The sequence below is a fragment of the Neopsephotus bourkii genome, unplaced genomic scaffold (assembly GCF_033783945.1).
Source record: "Neopsephotus bourkii isolate Nb327-2 ecotype Australia unplaced genomic scaffold, CSIRO-AGI_Nbou_v1 NB_867, whole genome shotgun sequence".
Classification (NCBI taxonomy): domain Eukaryota; kingdom Metazoa; phylum Chordata; class Aves; order Psittaciformes; family Psittacidae; genus Neopsephotus; species Neopsephotus bourkii.
This window is the reverse complement of record NW_026901363.1, coordinates 877,216-893,964: the sequence shown is the minus strand read 5'-3', so window position 1 is coordinate 893,964 and position 16,749 is coordinate 877,216. Positions and strand designations below refer to the sequence as shown.

The following is a 16,749-nucleotide window of genomic DNA, read 5'->3' as shown; positions in this document are numbered from 1 at the left end:
AGCAGCGATTGGCTCGTCCCGCCGCCGCTCGAGGGTGGCGTGCTCCGATTGGCTGCCCTGGCTAGAAGGGGAGGGACGGGTCAGCGGGGTCCCGTTGCTACGGAGACGGGGGACGCGGCCGGTTGTAGCCCCCGAGCGGCGGCACCGGGGCCTTCGGGTGCTGCGGCCGCTGGAGCCCGGCCCGGGACCGCCGCGGCTGGGGGCGGGGGCTGTGCCTGAACCGTGGAGCCGGGAGCCGGGAGCCGGGAGCCGGGAGCCGGGAGCCGGGAGCCGGGAGCCGGGAGCCGGGAGCCGGTGCTCAGCCTGAGCTTGGGGCCGTGTTGGGGGCGCAGCTCCCCAGGCCGGGGCAGGGGGTCCTGCTGCCCTCGTCCTGTATCAGCTGCGTGCCCGTGTTGACATCTGTCACAGCCTGAAATCGCTGCAGGGCTTGTGCTGTGGTTGTAGTTGGTGCCAATATAGCAAGAGAGTCTGTGACCTGAGCACAGATTGGACAGGCTGGGTGTATCATCTGTGTTCTGATATCACACAGGTAAGGTTTTGGCTAAACTTTATTCTTCCAGAGCACACAAGAGGAGCATTCCACCCTTTGGACAGTACGGAGCACAGCCTGCTTTCTCTTTCGTCTTTGTTTTTCCAGCATAGGTGAGCAGTGGCTACTGACATGGACAGTGTTTCCTCAGCCTCTTCTCTGCAGTCCCTTGCTAAACTGCTTTGCGATGCTCCTAAGGATGATGATGATGATGATGAAGATGTGGTGAGTCTTTCAGAAGAAATGCTGTTGTTTATATATTCTCCATAGCCCAACACTAGTGACTGAGGAGAAGCAAATCTCTCCTTTCCCCAGAGTGAGTAAAAAGAGAATGAGAACCTTAGAAGGTTTTAGACTGAAACAGCCAGAAGGTACTTTTATGGTAACAACCTCTTGGGGGAGAGAGTACAGAAGCTGCCCAAGGAAAACAAGGAGAGATTGAAACTACAAAATGAGAGGGAGATTTAAGTTTCCAGCCTTCAGGCCTTTCCCTCAGGAAATGAGAACATGAAGTTGGAAGAGCTTCAGTTACTTTATATGTCACCCTGCTTTTCTCTGAAGTCTGTCAGAGATGAAGGCAATGCAGTAAAAGCTTCATACAAAGGGAAAAGGTTGATGCTCAACTCCTGCGTAAAGGCTGAAATACCCAGAGGTGACTGTGAGTGTTCTGATCCTGTGTCAGGTGCTGGAGGACTGTAGATATCATTGATCACTGAAGTATGATAGATATATTAATTATTGTTAAAGAGGGAAGGGTTGCTAATTCTTCCAAAGTGAATGATCTGAATGAGAGAAAATCTTTCCATTCTTCTATACCTGTCCATCTCAGGACTAGATGAAAACTGCAGCTTAGGGAAAATCTACATTGCTCCTGCAACACGCAACTGCTTCGGTTGCAGCAGGAGTGGCAATGGTGGTAGTATTTGGGATAAAAGGGGTGCATGTCCCTTCAAACTTCCATTTGGTAAGTGATAGATGTGGGCCTTCACACGCTAAGTGCCCTTCAGCTGTTTAATGCCTGCTTTTTAAAGCTAGCATTGTTGGCTGTGCATCTTTGCAGTAAACATCTTGATTTTAAAAGGATTTGTTTACATCTTATTAATGAAATGAATGACACTTCAGAGAGAGAAATGGCAATTACCACAGGGATGTCAATTAAATGTGAGTCAATCTGGGTAAATTGAAAGCTTTATTTTGATTTAATTTAATGTTCTGTGCATATGAGGCACTCTTATCAAACCAAGGAACCTTCATATATAGAGAATGCCTCACATTGGCCTATTAGCACTAAATTGATTTATAATTAGAGGAAAATGTTGTTGCTCCTCATGATCTCTACTGTCAAAAGTAATCCAAATGCTGTGATGGGTCTTTCATGTAGCACCCTTGGCTTCCTGCAATGTTTTCATGGCAGGCAAAGCATGGAAATTTTGCCAATGTGCCATAGAGTCATAGAATGGTTTGGGTTGGAAAGGACCTTAAGATCATCCAGTTCCAACCCCCCTGCTATGGGCAGGGACACCTCGCACTAAACCAGGGCACCCAAGGCTTCATCCAACCTGGCCTTGAACACTGCCAGGGATGGAGCATTCACAACCTCCCTGGGCAACCCATTCCAGTGCCTCATCACCCTCACAGTAAAGAACTTCTTCCTCATATCCAATCTAAACTTCCCCTGTTTAAGTTTGACCCCATCACCCCTTGTCCTATCACTACACTCCCTAATGAAGAGTCCCTCCCCAGCATCCCTATAGGCCCCCTTCAGATACTGGAAGGCTGCTATGAGGTCTCCACGCAGCCTTCTCTTCTCCAGGCTGAACAGCCCCAGCTTTCTCAAAGTAATACTCAGAAAGCACCTCTGTCTGTGGTGCTGTGCCCTGGGAGTCCTGCTTAAACACAGTGTGTCGAGGTCACGCTCTTCTGGGTGAGAGTGAAGAAGAGAGAACATTCAGTGGTTCAGTCACAAAATTGTGCCATAATGTTTTTTTTGGGTTCCAGCAGGCATTTGTTTGACCTCAGGTAACATTTTATACTTAGTGACATTATTGTGCTTACTGAGCTGGGCTGTATGAGAATTGATTCAAGTTCCATTTGCCTTTTGTTTTGCAGCTGCACTCTTCTGTTAATGCCATGACTCCTGGTACTATTGGACCAGTAAAGAAAGAGAGCACTGGTAAGGAGGAGTGTTTGTATGTTGTAGCATTCAGCCCCATACTAGCAGACTGTAACAGCTGAAGTAAGTTGCCATCACTGGTGAGCTTGCTTCACAGTGAGCGCTCACTGAACTTTGAGATGGAGATAGCATTACACGTTTACAATTACACCTTCTTGTCCTGAAAGCTTAACAGCAAATTATACCAAGAGAACCAGAAAAGGTAACTCCAGAGCACAGCAGCCTCAAGTGGCAATGATAAACAGGGTACAGAACACAGCCTGGTCACGAGCTGTAATGTAAAGTTCTTCTGGAACTAATCACGTTATTGGGCAGCTTAGTTATGAGTCATAAGAAAGGTCAACAAGGACCAGAATGAGTGCAGCAGGAAAGGAATTGTGTCAAATCTAACAGAGTATTTTTGCTTGTGACTCCACTCTAAAACCCTTCAAATTACAGGTTTATCATCTTACTAGAAAATGTTTTTCCATGTAAGACAGGCATAAACCATAGTATTCTGCCTGTGAACTTTCATGTGTCTTCAGTACCTTATGAGGGCTGTGCCCAGTACTTAATGGGAAGAAGTGGATTTCTATGTGAGGAGGAGGTCCTTTTGTAAACGTCTCTGCTCACTTAAAAAATCCCATATTTGGGGGCTTGGGGAAGATTATTTCGTATTTCTCCACTTTACCCATTTTGAAGTGCAAGATGTTTTATGCCTGAAAGGAAGATTTCTTTGATAGAGAGGTTGGGTAAAGGAGGTTTAAGGGAAAGGAAAACATTCTCCCTCTGCATATTCTCATTCATAAGATACTGAGGTGAAGAAGACTGTAAACATTTACTAGAATACTTCTAATACAAAGACTTTTCTAAAGCCTAAAGGAATCAAAGTTTTCAGCAAACCTAGAGGAACAAAACCAATCCAAAATTCAATGTGGGTTTTTTCTCTCATCACTGACAGGTACTTTTCAGGTGAAATCTGAAAACAGCAAAACTATTTGGAATACAGAGGAGGTCCCAGAAGGATCTGAATATGATGATACCTGGGACCCTAGAGAACAGCCAGAGTAAGTGAACCGAGACTGCCTACCTGGGCTTTACATAGCATTGATGGAAACAGGAGTTAAACAGCTTTGACTGCATTTAAGTCAGACAGCCATCTGAAAAGCTTTGTGTCATGGAAGGAGAAAGGGAGGATATCAATGTTGCATCTAAAGCCACTTGTGAGGAGTGATTTCTAACCTCTCCTTTGGAAACTTTCTGATCTCATAAATAGAAACATAGAGTTGGTTTTTCCCATTATAACATTACTTGCAGTGTCACATACTTGTATGAAGTCAGATTAGGAGAAGTAGGCCACTGAAACTATTTACTGGCTTTAAAGCATGCCATTTGTGTGAAGTATCTGTCTTTCCCTGCAGCGACTGAGACGCATTCATTTTTCATACTCACAAATTCATAAAGTACTCCAACTTATGTTTGCATTTCAAAGGATTAAGCTCTTCAGAGACAAATAGACACTGAAAGAGGGTAGACTTAGATTGGCTATAAGGAAGAAGTTCCTGCCTGCGAGAGTGCTAAGACAGGCACACAAGGGTGCCCAGAGAAGATGTGGCTGCCCCATCCCTGGCAGTGTTCAAGGCCAGGTTGGACACAGGGGCTTGGAGCAAGCTGCTCTAGTGGAAGGTGTCCCTGCCCGTGGAAGGGGATAGGAACTGGAGGAGCGTTAAGGTCCCTTCAACCCAAACCAAGCTGTGAGTCTATGAAAAGTACTACAGGAAGGAAAGCTATATGCAAGCAGTTTTGAACTTGTAGATCTTGTCATTCAATCCTAGTCTGTCAAGGGACAGCCTAAAGCCCAGGTCTTTTCCCTTGCTCATAGAGAGACAATAACAAAAATGTTCTTGAAAGGGATACAATCCAGAATGTTAGTTGTATTTTGCAGAGGTCAGAAAGTCTTCAGGGTCAATCAAACCACAAAGAAGTCTTCACATTTCTAATCATTGTGTTCTCATGCCATATCCTGGAGTGATAAATGCGGGAGCAGATGAACTGAAGCTTCTGAAGCTGCACATTGTATGCTAATTTCTAGTCCAGAATCCTCATGTTTCTCTGCATGTAAGTCATGCCATGAGGTGTTCAATTTCCTAATCTAAACACAGGACCAGGATCATTCTGAACTTAGACTTAACATATCTGAAAATGATTTGGCGTTCACCTATAGCCTTACATAAAGTTGGTCTTGATACTGTCACCTTCGATGTACAGAACATGCTTCTTTGTATTGTGGGCACAACAGAAGCTTTTCTCGTGCCATTTTTTGACCCTTACCCTTCCTGCTGGGTAAAAGACATTGCTGCTTCAGTCTCAAGGAATTACGTCCTGTGTTGCAGCAATGAAGAGAGTATAAGTTTTTGTAAAAGTTCATCAAATTGAATCAAGGAATATGACCCAAAAGGAAAACAGGTGGCTAAAGAGATGCACCCAGAGCTATTAGACAGATTCCTCGTTGACTTAGGAATTACTACATATGCGTATGAACACTGAAGATCTAAAAGAGACTTTTCATACACTCTTAGAGAAGTGACTCACTCCACTTCTTTTGCTCAATTTAGTAGGAGTAATGTATGTTCTAAATACAAATTTACTTTGTATTTCCTCATTCATTAATTATAAAAGCAAGTGAGTATGTGATTCTAGACTTTGTAGATGTGGAGAGGAAGAAAACAAATGTTGGCTGAATGCAAAACAATTACAATCTGACAAAAGACTGTTATGCTCAGGCTGCAAGAGCATGTTGAATGACAGAACAGAACACATGTAATTAACAGCATCCTTTTCAAATCCATTTCCCAAGGGCTGTTTGACTCGTCGGTAAATATCACGTTCACTTAGGATGAATTTCCTGATCCTGCAAAAGCTGGTTAGTGAAGTAGAAACAACCTTGGAAGGTGGAATGAATTATCCTCCCCAGCCTTCCAGCTAACTCATTTGTAGCTGTGAACAGAAATCCAGTGCAGATGGGTTGAAGCCTTGAAGGGAGACTGAAAAGGAGGAGAGATGATGCAATGAGGTTATTTATATCCCTCTGAGAATTAGTCTCCTTTAGTCTCCTGCCCCTTCTCCAATAGCTTTAGGCAACGGCTTCTCTTTCCCAGGTATGAGATTTTATTCAAACAATGTGTGGGAACAGAGGATGTCTTCTTTGGGATGAGCAGGAAAGACCACTCCACAGCCTGCTGTGAAGATATAGTGGTGAGCATGAACCTGTATCTCCCAACCCTTTGTGGTCTTTCTCTACCCTTTTCAATCTTTACACCTTGAGGGATAGAATGCAAACACTAAGCTGTATTGCTTCCCTTGGCCTCCTGTAGGATTTTTGTGTAGTTCTTCAAGCATTTGTATATGATATTTACACTTGCTAAGCTGAGGACTTAATGTATATCTCCTCAAGGACCTAGTGTACTCAAAAGAATCTGTGCAAATGCAATGCCACATACAGACATGAGGGAAATAAAAAGTAGCTCTAAGATGAAGTTTCATTTTGGGTACAATCTTGGGAAGGAGACAGTTTGCATCTGCCTACATTTATTACAAGGTTTGTGAGTTAGCAGAGTGCTACAATACTGATACTCTTTAAAATTACAGGTATCAGATCCTGTCCCATTATTACATGATCAAAGATGTTCCCTGCTTCCTGAACTTCAGGAATTTTTCTAGCAGAAGCAAACTGTCTAATACACAAAGCCAGGGGGGTTGCTGGATGTAGAATACCTGTCAAGTACACTGGCAGCTCAGGAGTTTGAAGAAAATAAGGTATCAATACACATCATGAAGCTGTTGAAAGCAATGTTTACCACTGTCATATTTTCTCTGTTAGAAATCAACTACTCAATGTTGTTCTGACACTAGCATCAAAATATTCAGGAAGATGAGATCTTTTATGGCTTGTAGGGCTATAGATCCAATCATAGCTTTTCCTCTACCCATCATTTCAGATTAAAATCAAACTGCCAGAGACAAAGAATTCGGACATCACACTGGATATTCAGGACAAGGTTCTTGACCTCCGAACTCCCAAAAAGTAAGTGAAACACCATTGTGTACAGTTAATATCTTGTTTGAAAGGAGGTTTAACCAAGCCTTCAACTAAATGCTGTATGGAAAGCAAAGCTAAAGGTGAAGGTTGGTTTATTAATTGCATATGGGAAATAGATACAGACACAAAACAACCATAGTCGTTGTATAGTGGGCTAGCTTTGAATCTGTGATACTGTTCTGGCAAAACCAGCTTTAAGACAGATCTTGGCTACTTAAACAGCAAGGCTCCAAGGTTCCAGAGTGTTTGGCAAAAACCTCCCCACGGTCTTGAAGGACTTCATTGGAGTTTGCTTTCCAAATGTGAATTTGGACAAATATATAACTGAAGATGGTCAAAATGTGCAGATATATTTTCAGAAGTTGAAAGCCGAATTGTGGACATATCCAGACATGACGCAGAGATGGAAATTGTACAAGGTTTTCCTGGAGAGATCTCCTTTGAGTTCTTATTTTTTGATAGGGGCTACTTCACACCTACAAAGATAATGAACTGACTGGTATACTCTGACTTCTCTCAGTGTGCCAATGCCCTACCCAAGACAGCCACATAATTCCCATATGTGTTTTGATTTATGTCCTCCTTCACAATACAGTGCTTTCATAAGCAAGCTTAATCCCCTCTAGGCTGCATTGAATGGAATGTGGTAAGATCCATATGTGTATAGCTTCCTGCAAATAAATTCTAGGTGAAGGCATAAATTCAAGGATTTAGGCCCGAATAACTTCTGCCCCTAGTGGACTAACTATAGAAAAGCCACTTTTCTCACAGACAAAACCAGGCTAAGTTGATTACTCCCTGCTTGGATTTAACCCAAAGTTGCAACGGGAATAGAAGAATGTTTGGAAATGCTAGCTCTGAAACTGGAAAGTCAGGAAGAATAACTGTTCAGGACTTGCAGACCTACAGATATTAAAGAGGTAGTTTAATGAAATACTGCAGATGTAGGAAAACCTCAGCATCCTTTTCCTTCTGCAATTCCATCTTTTTGGTGACTCAGATCTGCCATTATCTTCTTAGTATCCAGCTGTCTGTAGTCACAAGCCTAGCAAATAAAAAGTTTGCCGTAAATCTAGTGGTTGCTTGGGTACAGGCTGAGCCAGTGCTGCTTTCACAAATGTAAGTGCAAGTTTTTCAGGATGAAAGAAACAAACAAGATTTCAAGTTCTACATCCTGAAAAATCCTGTACTCTCACAGATGTGTAGGAGGGCTCAAAGGAACTGTTTCCAACTCTAATCCTGAGGCTGATTCTAAGCCAAGCTGATTTTAAGGACCTCTTAGGACTACAGCGACTGGCTGTCTCCAGTAGGTGTGGTGCAAAGGTGTTTTGACTGCACCTTCTTTAGCCATGGGTTCTACGAGATGCCTGAAAAAAATCAGCATGACTTGAACCCCAATTTAAAGTAATCCCCCATGCTGACTTTTGGGGCTTTATAGAATTTGGCTGGGAAGATCTCTTGACTCTAAGGTGTCCTTGATGCTCTTTGCACTGTCAGTAGAGTGGATGCCCAAGACTGGCCTGTCATTCATATTGTTAATGTGTAAGCTTGAGATAAGAGGGCAAAGAGTCCAGATTCTGCATTAGCAAGTAAGTTTGAGCTGTCATCCATGAGAGGAGTTGAATGGGTCTGGACTGAGACACCCTCATAAGGATACAAACCAGAAGGCCGGTCAGCCATTCTAGGAAAAGCTGTATGTCTGGCTTTTTTTCTTTTTATTCCACTGTGGAATACCTCCTGAATCCAAGATCCAGCCTTTCTTAATGTATTGTGTCCCTGAGCCACCAGTAGGGGATCACTGAATTAATCTTTAATGTAGGTTAACATCCCAGGAACTTCATAACTGTAAGTGCATTCTCATACCCCAACTGTGCTTTGCAGTGTAGGCATTTCCTTTGTGCATCTGGGCTGACCAGAATCTCTAATCAGGCTGCACCAGTTATTTCTTTTTGCTAAAGAAGACAAACTCCTGAAGACATGTTTTAGGCATTATTCAGGTTTTTGCCATCAGGAGAGCATTACCAAGGCAGCTTCTCCTCCCTCTTCTTTTGAAATGCAGCACTGTGCAGAAGTAAAACAGTGGAGAGAGCCCCCAGTCCATCACTGGAAATTTTTGTCATAGCCACAGCCTAAAGAAAGGAATAGTGTGGAAGCCTTTCAGGCCTGTATAGCTGAGCACCAGGTATTGCAGGAACCCCATAACCTGCCATAAGAACATTCCTTGGTACACTGATGACATATTGCAAGAGTAACTTGCAGTGCCATCTCAACTGCTCATCTGTTCTGAGACATTGACTTTCACTGTGTCCTCTTTCACAGGAAGCTGCTGCTGCACCTCCCCTACTGTGTAGACAGCAAGAAGGGGAAAGCTCGTTTTCTCTCTGAAGAGGAGACCTTGGAAGTCACCTTGAGATTATTGAGGGAGTTTGATTTCATAAATCTTGGTTGATGGACAGAGAAATGGAGAAAGTTTGCAGAAAGTAATCTCTTAGTTTGGAGTCTTTGTGAAATCTAACTGAAATAGTAGATTGTTTCCCTTGAATGGTGCAGGGGGAATATCCCTGAAGAAACTGAATGAGGCAGGAGTAACATAGCACCCACAGACTGTATAAGCTGAGGCTGTCCAGCTCTAGTGCTGCTCTAGTTAATGTCCTGCTTCCTTTAGTCTCATAAAGGCTCTGTGAATCAGAAATGGGAGATTACAATTCTGTAAACCAGAGAGGGGTTTTTTTTGTGGTTATGGCTGACGAGCAGCACAATGAGGCTCCAGCCAATGACACTGGTACTTCAAGACCTGCAAATGATAATATTCTTGCTTAGTCTGCAATGTTGGGATGGGGGCCAGTTCAGAATCTCCTCTTAGCTACTTGATGAGAAGGTGTTTAGGGGTCCATATCCACATCTGGAACTCCTTTACACTGGCAGAACAAGGTAACAAGATGTAATTGGATTGTTGAACTGCTCAGTTCTTTTGGTTTTCATTTTGGTTTTATTGTTTTGGGTTTTTTGGGAGGCTGGTTTTTTGTTTTGTTTTGATTTTTGTGTTTTTGTTTTTTTAACAAATGTTGGCAATGGGTGGTTCAGTGTCACTGTTCACCTGTTGTCCCTCCAGTTACTTTTCTGATGTCTCTTGGTTAATAAAGACTGTGTTCTAAGGAGCAATTCCATGTTTTTTGTCGCTGTCTTCTCTATATTATGTCATGAGAGACTTCCTAAAGGTGAGATAAGAGAAACTTTGCATAACAAAACATCACTTACAGGGCTAAAATATGGCAAAAGCATTTCTTTGGCCTTCAAATGCGATCTAGAGCTACAGAGCTGGGTAACCACATGTTTCTCTTACTAGCTGCTGGGCAAACATCTTCACTTAATGTTCCTGATCATGCAGGAAACAAAGGTATTTTCTCAATGATCAAAGTGGAGGGGACAAGCAGGGCCTTGCACTTTGATGGACTCTAGGTGCACTGAACCAAAAGCTTGTAAGCACTTTAAGAACAAAAAGGTTTGGGTCCTGCATTCTTTTGGTGTAGTAGAAGAAAATAATGACCAGCCAGGTTGCAGTCAGTATTCATGCAGTTAAATTTGTGTCAGGTTGTAATGAGAAGATGGAATCTCCAAGAGGGATTGAAGACAGTGCCATAGAGATTCCAGGTATATTTTCTTCTGTTATGCCAGGAATTTTCAGAATTCACAGTATGTTTGGAATATACTGCATCATTATCCTTAAAAATTGAACCCATTCTTTGGGTCAGAATAATACTACCCAATCTCTGCTTTAATGTTAATGCCCTGGAAAGCAAATAGCTAGGTTATGATTCATCCATCACAAGCTATTGAATATGCTGATAACACTAAGTGGCTACTCCAACTTCTATTTGCTTAAGTTTCCACAGATTACATTTGAATGTCTTATTCTTACTGTACAAAGCTGTGGTGGAGGGGAACAATGCAGATGTATGAAAAGGCTGAGATCATTCCTCCTGACTCAGTTTGTACTGCCTGTGGCTGCCAAACAGGCTGTTTCTTGGAAAAAGGGTTGTCTTTGTGGTCCCCAGACAATATGCTGCTTCAATTTTGCATTTCTTATACAAATTGCAAGAAAAGTGGAAGATTGATCTTGAAAGTAACATTTGCCCAAATTCATTCAGTCAGCCAGTGGGAAAGCACGCTATAACTCTGCTCTTCTGAGCCTCCTTCCAGTCCTCCCTCCACAAGGTAATTATGCATTTGTAGTTGGCATAGCAATTTACTAAGCCTTAATCATCAAGTCCTATTTAATTTAATGTCAGGGTTTGATACTGCAAATAACAATGACTTTGGTTCATTGTGCTTCTCTCCTGTATTTGTTTCCTATGGAAATTAGCATATGCCGCACTGGTATCCAGGTCCTATTTTCCCCATATATTTTTTTCTAAGCTGGGGGCATTTTATCTGCATGGAAGAGACAATAAGCTGAGGTCGGTATGTTTTGTAAGATAGTTTGCTGCTGAATAGAATAGGGAAATACAAACGAAAACATCCCTATTAGGTAGTACTAGTGTTATTTCCTGTACCTTCTAGCCAGTCTCTCTGTACGCTCCCGGCTACAGTAGGTCATCCACACTCCATGAGGGGGAGCTGGCAGGTTGGTGATAGAGCAGGATGGGGGAGTTACTGCAGGCACAGGGAGATAGGCTGGCAGGGGGAAGCTGCAATCACAGTGTTAGGGTATATGAACAGAGAAGACAAACTCATAAGAAGGCAGGCTTTGTGTTTTCCACTGCTCAAAAGGACAAGCTCTACTGCTGTTTTCGATAGAGGTCGAACACTTGCCTGGTGGTGGGCAGTTTGCTGTTGTGATGGAGTGTGTTGACTGAATGCACGATCACCACCCTGGAGATCCTCTCACATTCTTTCTTCCTATTAAGTAGATAGATAGAGGATGCCAAAAGGTTGGGGTTTGGGTTTTGGTTTTATTGTTATAGATCATCCCAAGAGGAACTGGTCAAAAGGACATGAAGGCTGCAAAGCTTACCAGAAACCTGGGGGCTACTGCCAGCTACGAGAGAGTTAACATCCTTCTGCAAGGGCTTGAAGGCAGTTTTGGTTTGCTGAACTAGCACTGACAGAAATCCTTTTGAAGGGGTTACAAAACCCCCTTTGCCTCTGAACATCAAAGCTGTTGCCTAATACCACTCCAACACCTGCAGGCATCTTAATTAATCAAAATTATGAGCCCAGTTAAACAACCCAGCCATTAAGCCCCAGCCATTAAACATCATCAAGCTTTATTGGGTTCCCTAAGAAACATCTTGATTGAATGTATTGCAGTTAAGTAGAGGGTACTGTAGCTGTGGAAATGAGATAGAGGCTGTTTACTGTAGTATCCCAATAAACTGCAGGTTGTCATCTCGCCTGTGTGTGTGTTCTGTCCTCCAGTTGTGGTGGCAGAGCCACCATTCCCATTTTGACTTGTTCCTGCCTTCTGTCAGAGCTATTGTGGTGTGCTGAAGTACATGGCCCAGCTGGCTCTGTGTGTTTCACCTCTCTTCATACTCCTCTTTGTCCACATAGCAGCCTTCTGAGGCAAAGCTGCTTTACTCATTCTACAGCTTGAGAAGGAGAAAACCCTGAAGATTCCTCCTTATAAACCCCTGAAACAGGGCAAGAGCTTAAACTGAGATTTTTCCCTTAAACCTGCAGTCTAGCTTCTAGACTGCTCTCATTGCCATCTTCCTCCGGGTCTGTTGTTGGTATCACCGTATACCCCTTGTATTTGGTGAGAGAGAGGAAGATGACTTCATTTTTCTGCTGTTCAGTTTAAAGTTTGTGTCCAAAATGTCTATGTACTTCTTCCATGCTGTGAAACACTGCTTTATCAGTATATGCTTCCCTCCAGACAAGGTTTATCTAAAATAACTAGCTGTATCTATGTGTACAGAAAGATCTCTTCCCCTACAGAGTAAGTAAGGAAACCAGACTGATACTGCTTCTGTCTTGTCTAACCTTGGGTCCTAGCTCTCAAGTGCATGAGACTGGCTCCTGTGGGCAGAAAGGGAGCTCTGTAGCACCCTTTGCAGGCTGTGGTGCACACTGCCATTCAGAGGTGTGTGAACACACAGAGGAAACTCAGTGAAGTAACCTCTGTCCCCAAGGCCTCCCAGATTCTCTCATTCAGATGGCAGGTTTTCCTCTTTGTAGCAGTATCTACAGTTGGCAGCTACTGGATACAGCAAAACTGACCGATGGGCAAGGGCACACGTCAGCACCAAGCCATGCAGGCAGTGCATCAGGTGTATCCAGCAGGCTCATTGCACGCTCACACCCCCATTGCATGTGCACTTCTCACGCTGGAGCAGGTATCTTTGAACCTGCTGCTGTTGGCAGACCTTTATCCTCTTTGCAGCACCCACAGCTTGGATTCAGTTCTCTGGAGCTCCCTTCAAATTGCTGCTGCCACAGTCAGTCTCTGTTGCCTGCCTGTGTTCTTGGCTCCAGGGAAAGCCTGGAATCTGCTGGAAGTTGGGTTGTTTCTTCCCTATAATCTTCACAAAGAGGAGATAATTTCTGTGTCTCTCTTTGTCTTCTCCTTCAGGTAGATTCTGCTTTCAGAAAGTGATGCTGAGCAGCCAGTCATTGTTTTTCCTTTCCCTCCTGATTGTTCTGTGCTTATTTCAGGGCAATCTGATCTTTCCTAAGTGCTTCATCTCACTCCCTTTGCTCTTTCTCACATTAGGACGTTTCCCACCAACCTCCTCGCAGGTTGCAGCTGACATCTGACCCTGCTGGATGAGCCAAGTGTTGGTGAAGTGCATGATTCATCTCCCTTCACTCAGCTTAGTGTGCTGGGAGAAGCACTTTGCTCTTCCTTGCTATGTGTGTGTGTGCATGGGAAGGGGATGCAAGCAGGAGCACCACAGGCAGAACCGGGGTTGTGATAAGGCAGTTATATTGAGGACCATGACACAAAAGCCGCAGATGCTGCAGGTCAAGGCAGAGACATGTGTGAAGAGTTGACAGAATCGAGGAGGGGGCTCTTGGCACAGGCACAACCTGCCTGAGCCTATGTTTAAACATAGCCAGCCCCACAGCTCCCAGTGCAACGAGGGCTGTTAGGAAGGAATGAGCCAGTTCAGGAAAAGGCAGAATCATCCCGAATTCCAGCCTTTCCCAAGGCCTGAAAAGTCTCTTTCTCCCAGCTTTTGAGATGCAATCTAGGGCAACAGTGACACAATCACAGGAGTGCCCTCGGGTTTTGGGGTATTTATCTCAACCCATTGAAATCTTAGACCGCATTGGGCTTTCTCATCTCAAAGACCCTTTGCACCTCTTCTCTCTATCTTCACACACTCATTTCTGAAGGAGAGATGATAGGAAGTGGCCAGCACAGTAACTGTCCACCTACAGCCCTTACAGACCATCTCTCTTTAACTGTGAGCCTGTTGTGGGGATCCCATTGGCCTGGCAGCTCACTGCTGATGCTGCTCAGCACTCATTTTAATCCATACCGTTTAACTTGGTGGTATCACAACCCAACAAACACTGCCAAGGCAGCTAGGCTGTATTCACCTAAATGATTCTCTGATTCTATTTGGCAACCTATCTCCTGCAGCTGCTCAACGGAGAAGAAAAGAGCTATAGACCTCTTCTGGAAAATTCTTTTCCTATTGGAAAGCTGCATAAAAAAAAGGATAGAAATGGAGAGGGACACAGCTGAATTTGTTAACTTGTAATGAGATGATGTAGGCAAGCCAGATAGTGGCAGAACAGGAACTGTAGCAGATGTAAGCATCAACGCTTGAGCTTAATGATGCTGTGGGCTTTGGGTGGGTTCCACCCCTCACACATGCCCAAGTAATGAGCATCAACCACCACCATGGTTTTTATAGCTGGGGACCTACGTGATGGCACCTCCTGGCCAATAACTTTCTTCCTGGAGGACTCTGATTCCTGTAGCCGTATCCTTGAAGGCGGAACCATTGCAAGTGGGTGAGTACATAGAGGGGAATTAAAGACTGCCTTCACCTGGGATATCAGTGCTACCTCCCTCACCTGGGCTGATCCCAGATGCCCCTGAGCCAGGGGGCTCCACCCAGGAGGAGTTAAAAAGATGCAGAGCAGCACTGGGAGCAGTTGAGCAAGTAGGGGAGGTAGCATGGGAGTGTGTTATGCTCATGGCATTCCTGCCTATACAGCAAAACTGATTGACAGGGGCAGAGGGGACAAAGCTGCCTGAGTGCTGTACAAGAGACAATCAGGTAGCCGGAAGATGCATGATTTGTCTTGGCTTTGGGACTGTCTGTGCTGTGCCTGGGAGGTTCACGAGGCAATTGGCCAGCGGCTGGATGTGGGAAGCTGTGACAAGGTGAGAAATGTTTCTGGCTTTGTTCTGGGTCACAGGCACTGTATGAAGCTGCAGTGTCAGTGTGGCTTAGCTGGATGCATCGCTCCTGGTCAGCAGCAGCTGTCAGAGCTGTAACAAGCTCAGGGGGAACCAGAGGTGCTGTGAGGAGCTACAGGAGGTGACAGGAGAGCCCTGAAAACACCACCCTGGCCCCAAGTACAACTAGCATTGTGAGCTGCTTTGGTAACTTGCTGCCAGTCCTGGATGATGGTGTATCTGTGGGGATGCTTGGAGACCAGTGCTGATGTGTGTAGTGGAGAACGGGGCAAGGCTCTGAGGCTTGGTACAGAGAGCACCAGCAGAGCTGAAGGGTGCAGGTAGAGCTATATAGGTGTAGGGAGTCATGTAGGGCTGGAGCTGTGATGTAAGGCAGCAACTGACAGGCTAAATGGTGCATAGGGTGGAGTGAGACAGTAGGGGTGAGATGTGCATTGGGCAAAAACGCAGCTGGGAGGAGAAAGAAGCTATAGAAGTCTCCTTAAACCCACTGTGCTGAAGGGAAGGGTCAGGGCAGATGGTTGATCACACTGGGCTCAAGACAGATGAGATACCTCTGTTAGGATGTCACCAGTGCTGGAAATCCTGTGCCAAAAAGAAGCTGTGGGAAGGAGATTGTGCTTGGAATAGCTATGAGGTGTCTAAGAAGAGCTGAGGACTAAGGTCACATAGATCTATAGAACTGGGAGCCCTGTCTCACTCTAGGGGCCAGCCCAAGGGGGCACATGGCAATTACTTCTATCGGCAGTGGATGAAAGGGGGCTTGGTGTCGGAGCAGTGGGAAGTGTGGCTGCAGCTCATGAAACCGCTCAAACACCTACAGCCGCCTGGCTCTGTGCTGTCCTTGCTGCACCTGGTGTTGGGTAAGCAGAGCTGGTGTGTGAAGTGATGGGGTGACAGGCTGCTGTGCCCTGGCCTTGAGCAGTGGGTGTCTCATCTCATTTGTGGCCCACATGTAAATGGCTTCTTACCTCTATCCTTTTCCATATTTAAAGATGAACAAAAAGAAACAAAAATACCCCAAACAAATGAACAAAACCCAAACCAGCCAAGCCTTTGCTCTAGGAACAGTAGGTGAATAGGTAAATGGGATGATTGCAGTTCCTATTCTGCAGCAAACTGCTATTTTCAGGCCAGGGTTCAGTCACCTCTCAGATGAAGAGAAGGCTTTCATCATCTAGAAGGATGCCACAAGGTTGTCCTGAGCTGGTGCTCAGATAAGAGCGATGATGGTGATCAATGGTTTGCTGTAATATGGGTCCTGAATGAAAAGAATAGCTGATGTAATGCAAAACCCCATTTCTGTTGCTCTCTTTACCCATGATTTCCTCTTCTTATGCCCTTTGAGTTTATTTAAATTGAACCTCTGCTTCTATTTGGAAGTAATATTTTTGTTTCCTTGAATAAAACATCTTTCCCAATGCTGTTGCCCCTCCCCAAGTCACAATCAAACAGCATTTCAGCCTAGTTCCTTAAATCAGGAGAACTGTTTATGTCCTTGGAGAGTGGAATAATAACATCTGAAGAAAGCCAGGAGACACAGCAGGAATTCATTTGTAAGTTAATGAAGGCTGTGCAGTGCAGCATGA

The 16,749-nt window shown here is 44.5% G+C and overlaps 2 protein-coding genes across 2 annotated transcripts in view; one reads left to right on the top strand and one right to left on the bottom strand.

The window, feature by feature from the left end:
• Window positions 1-16,749, bottom strand: part of RBM41 (RNA binding motif protein 41) — a 66,674-nt gene that overhangs the window by 27,147 nt on the left and 22,778 nt on the right. The gene's annotated exons all lie outside the window — the stretch shown is intronic.
• On the top strand, window positions 647-9,759 carry DNAAF6 (dynein axonemal assembly factor 6). The gene is made up of 6 exons (XM_061356746.1): window positions 647-754; window positions 2,639-2,702; window positions 3,643-3,748; window positions 5,840-5,936; window positions 6,680-6,765; window positions 9,100-9,759. The coding sequence occupies exons 1-6, from the start codon at window positions 662-664 to the stop codon at window positions 9,227-9,229; spliced, it is 576 nt and encodes a 191-aa protein (XP_061212730.1). The 5' UTR covers window positions 647-661; the 3' UTR covers window positions 9,230-9,759.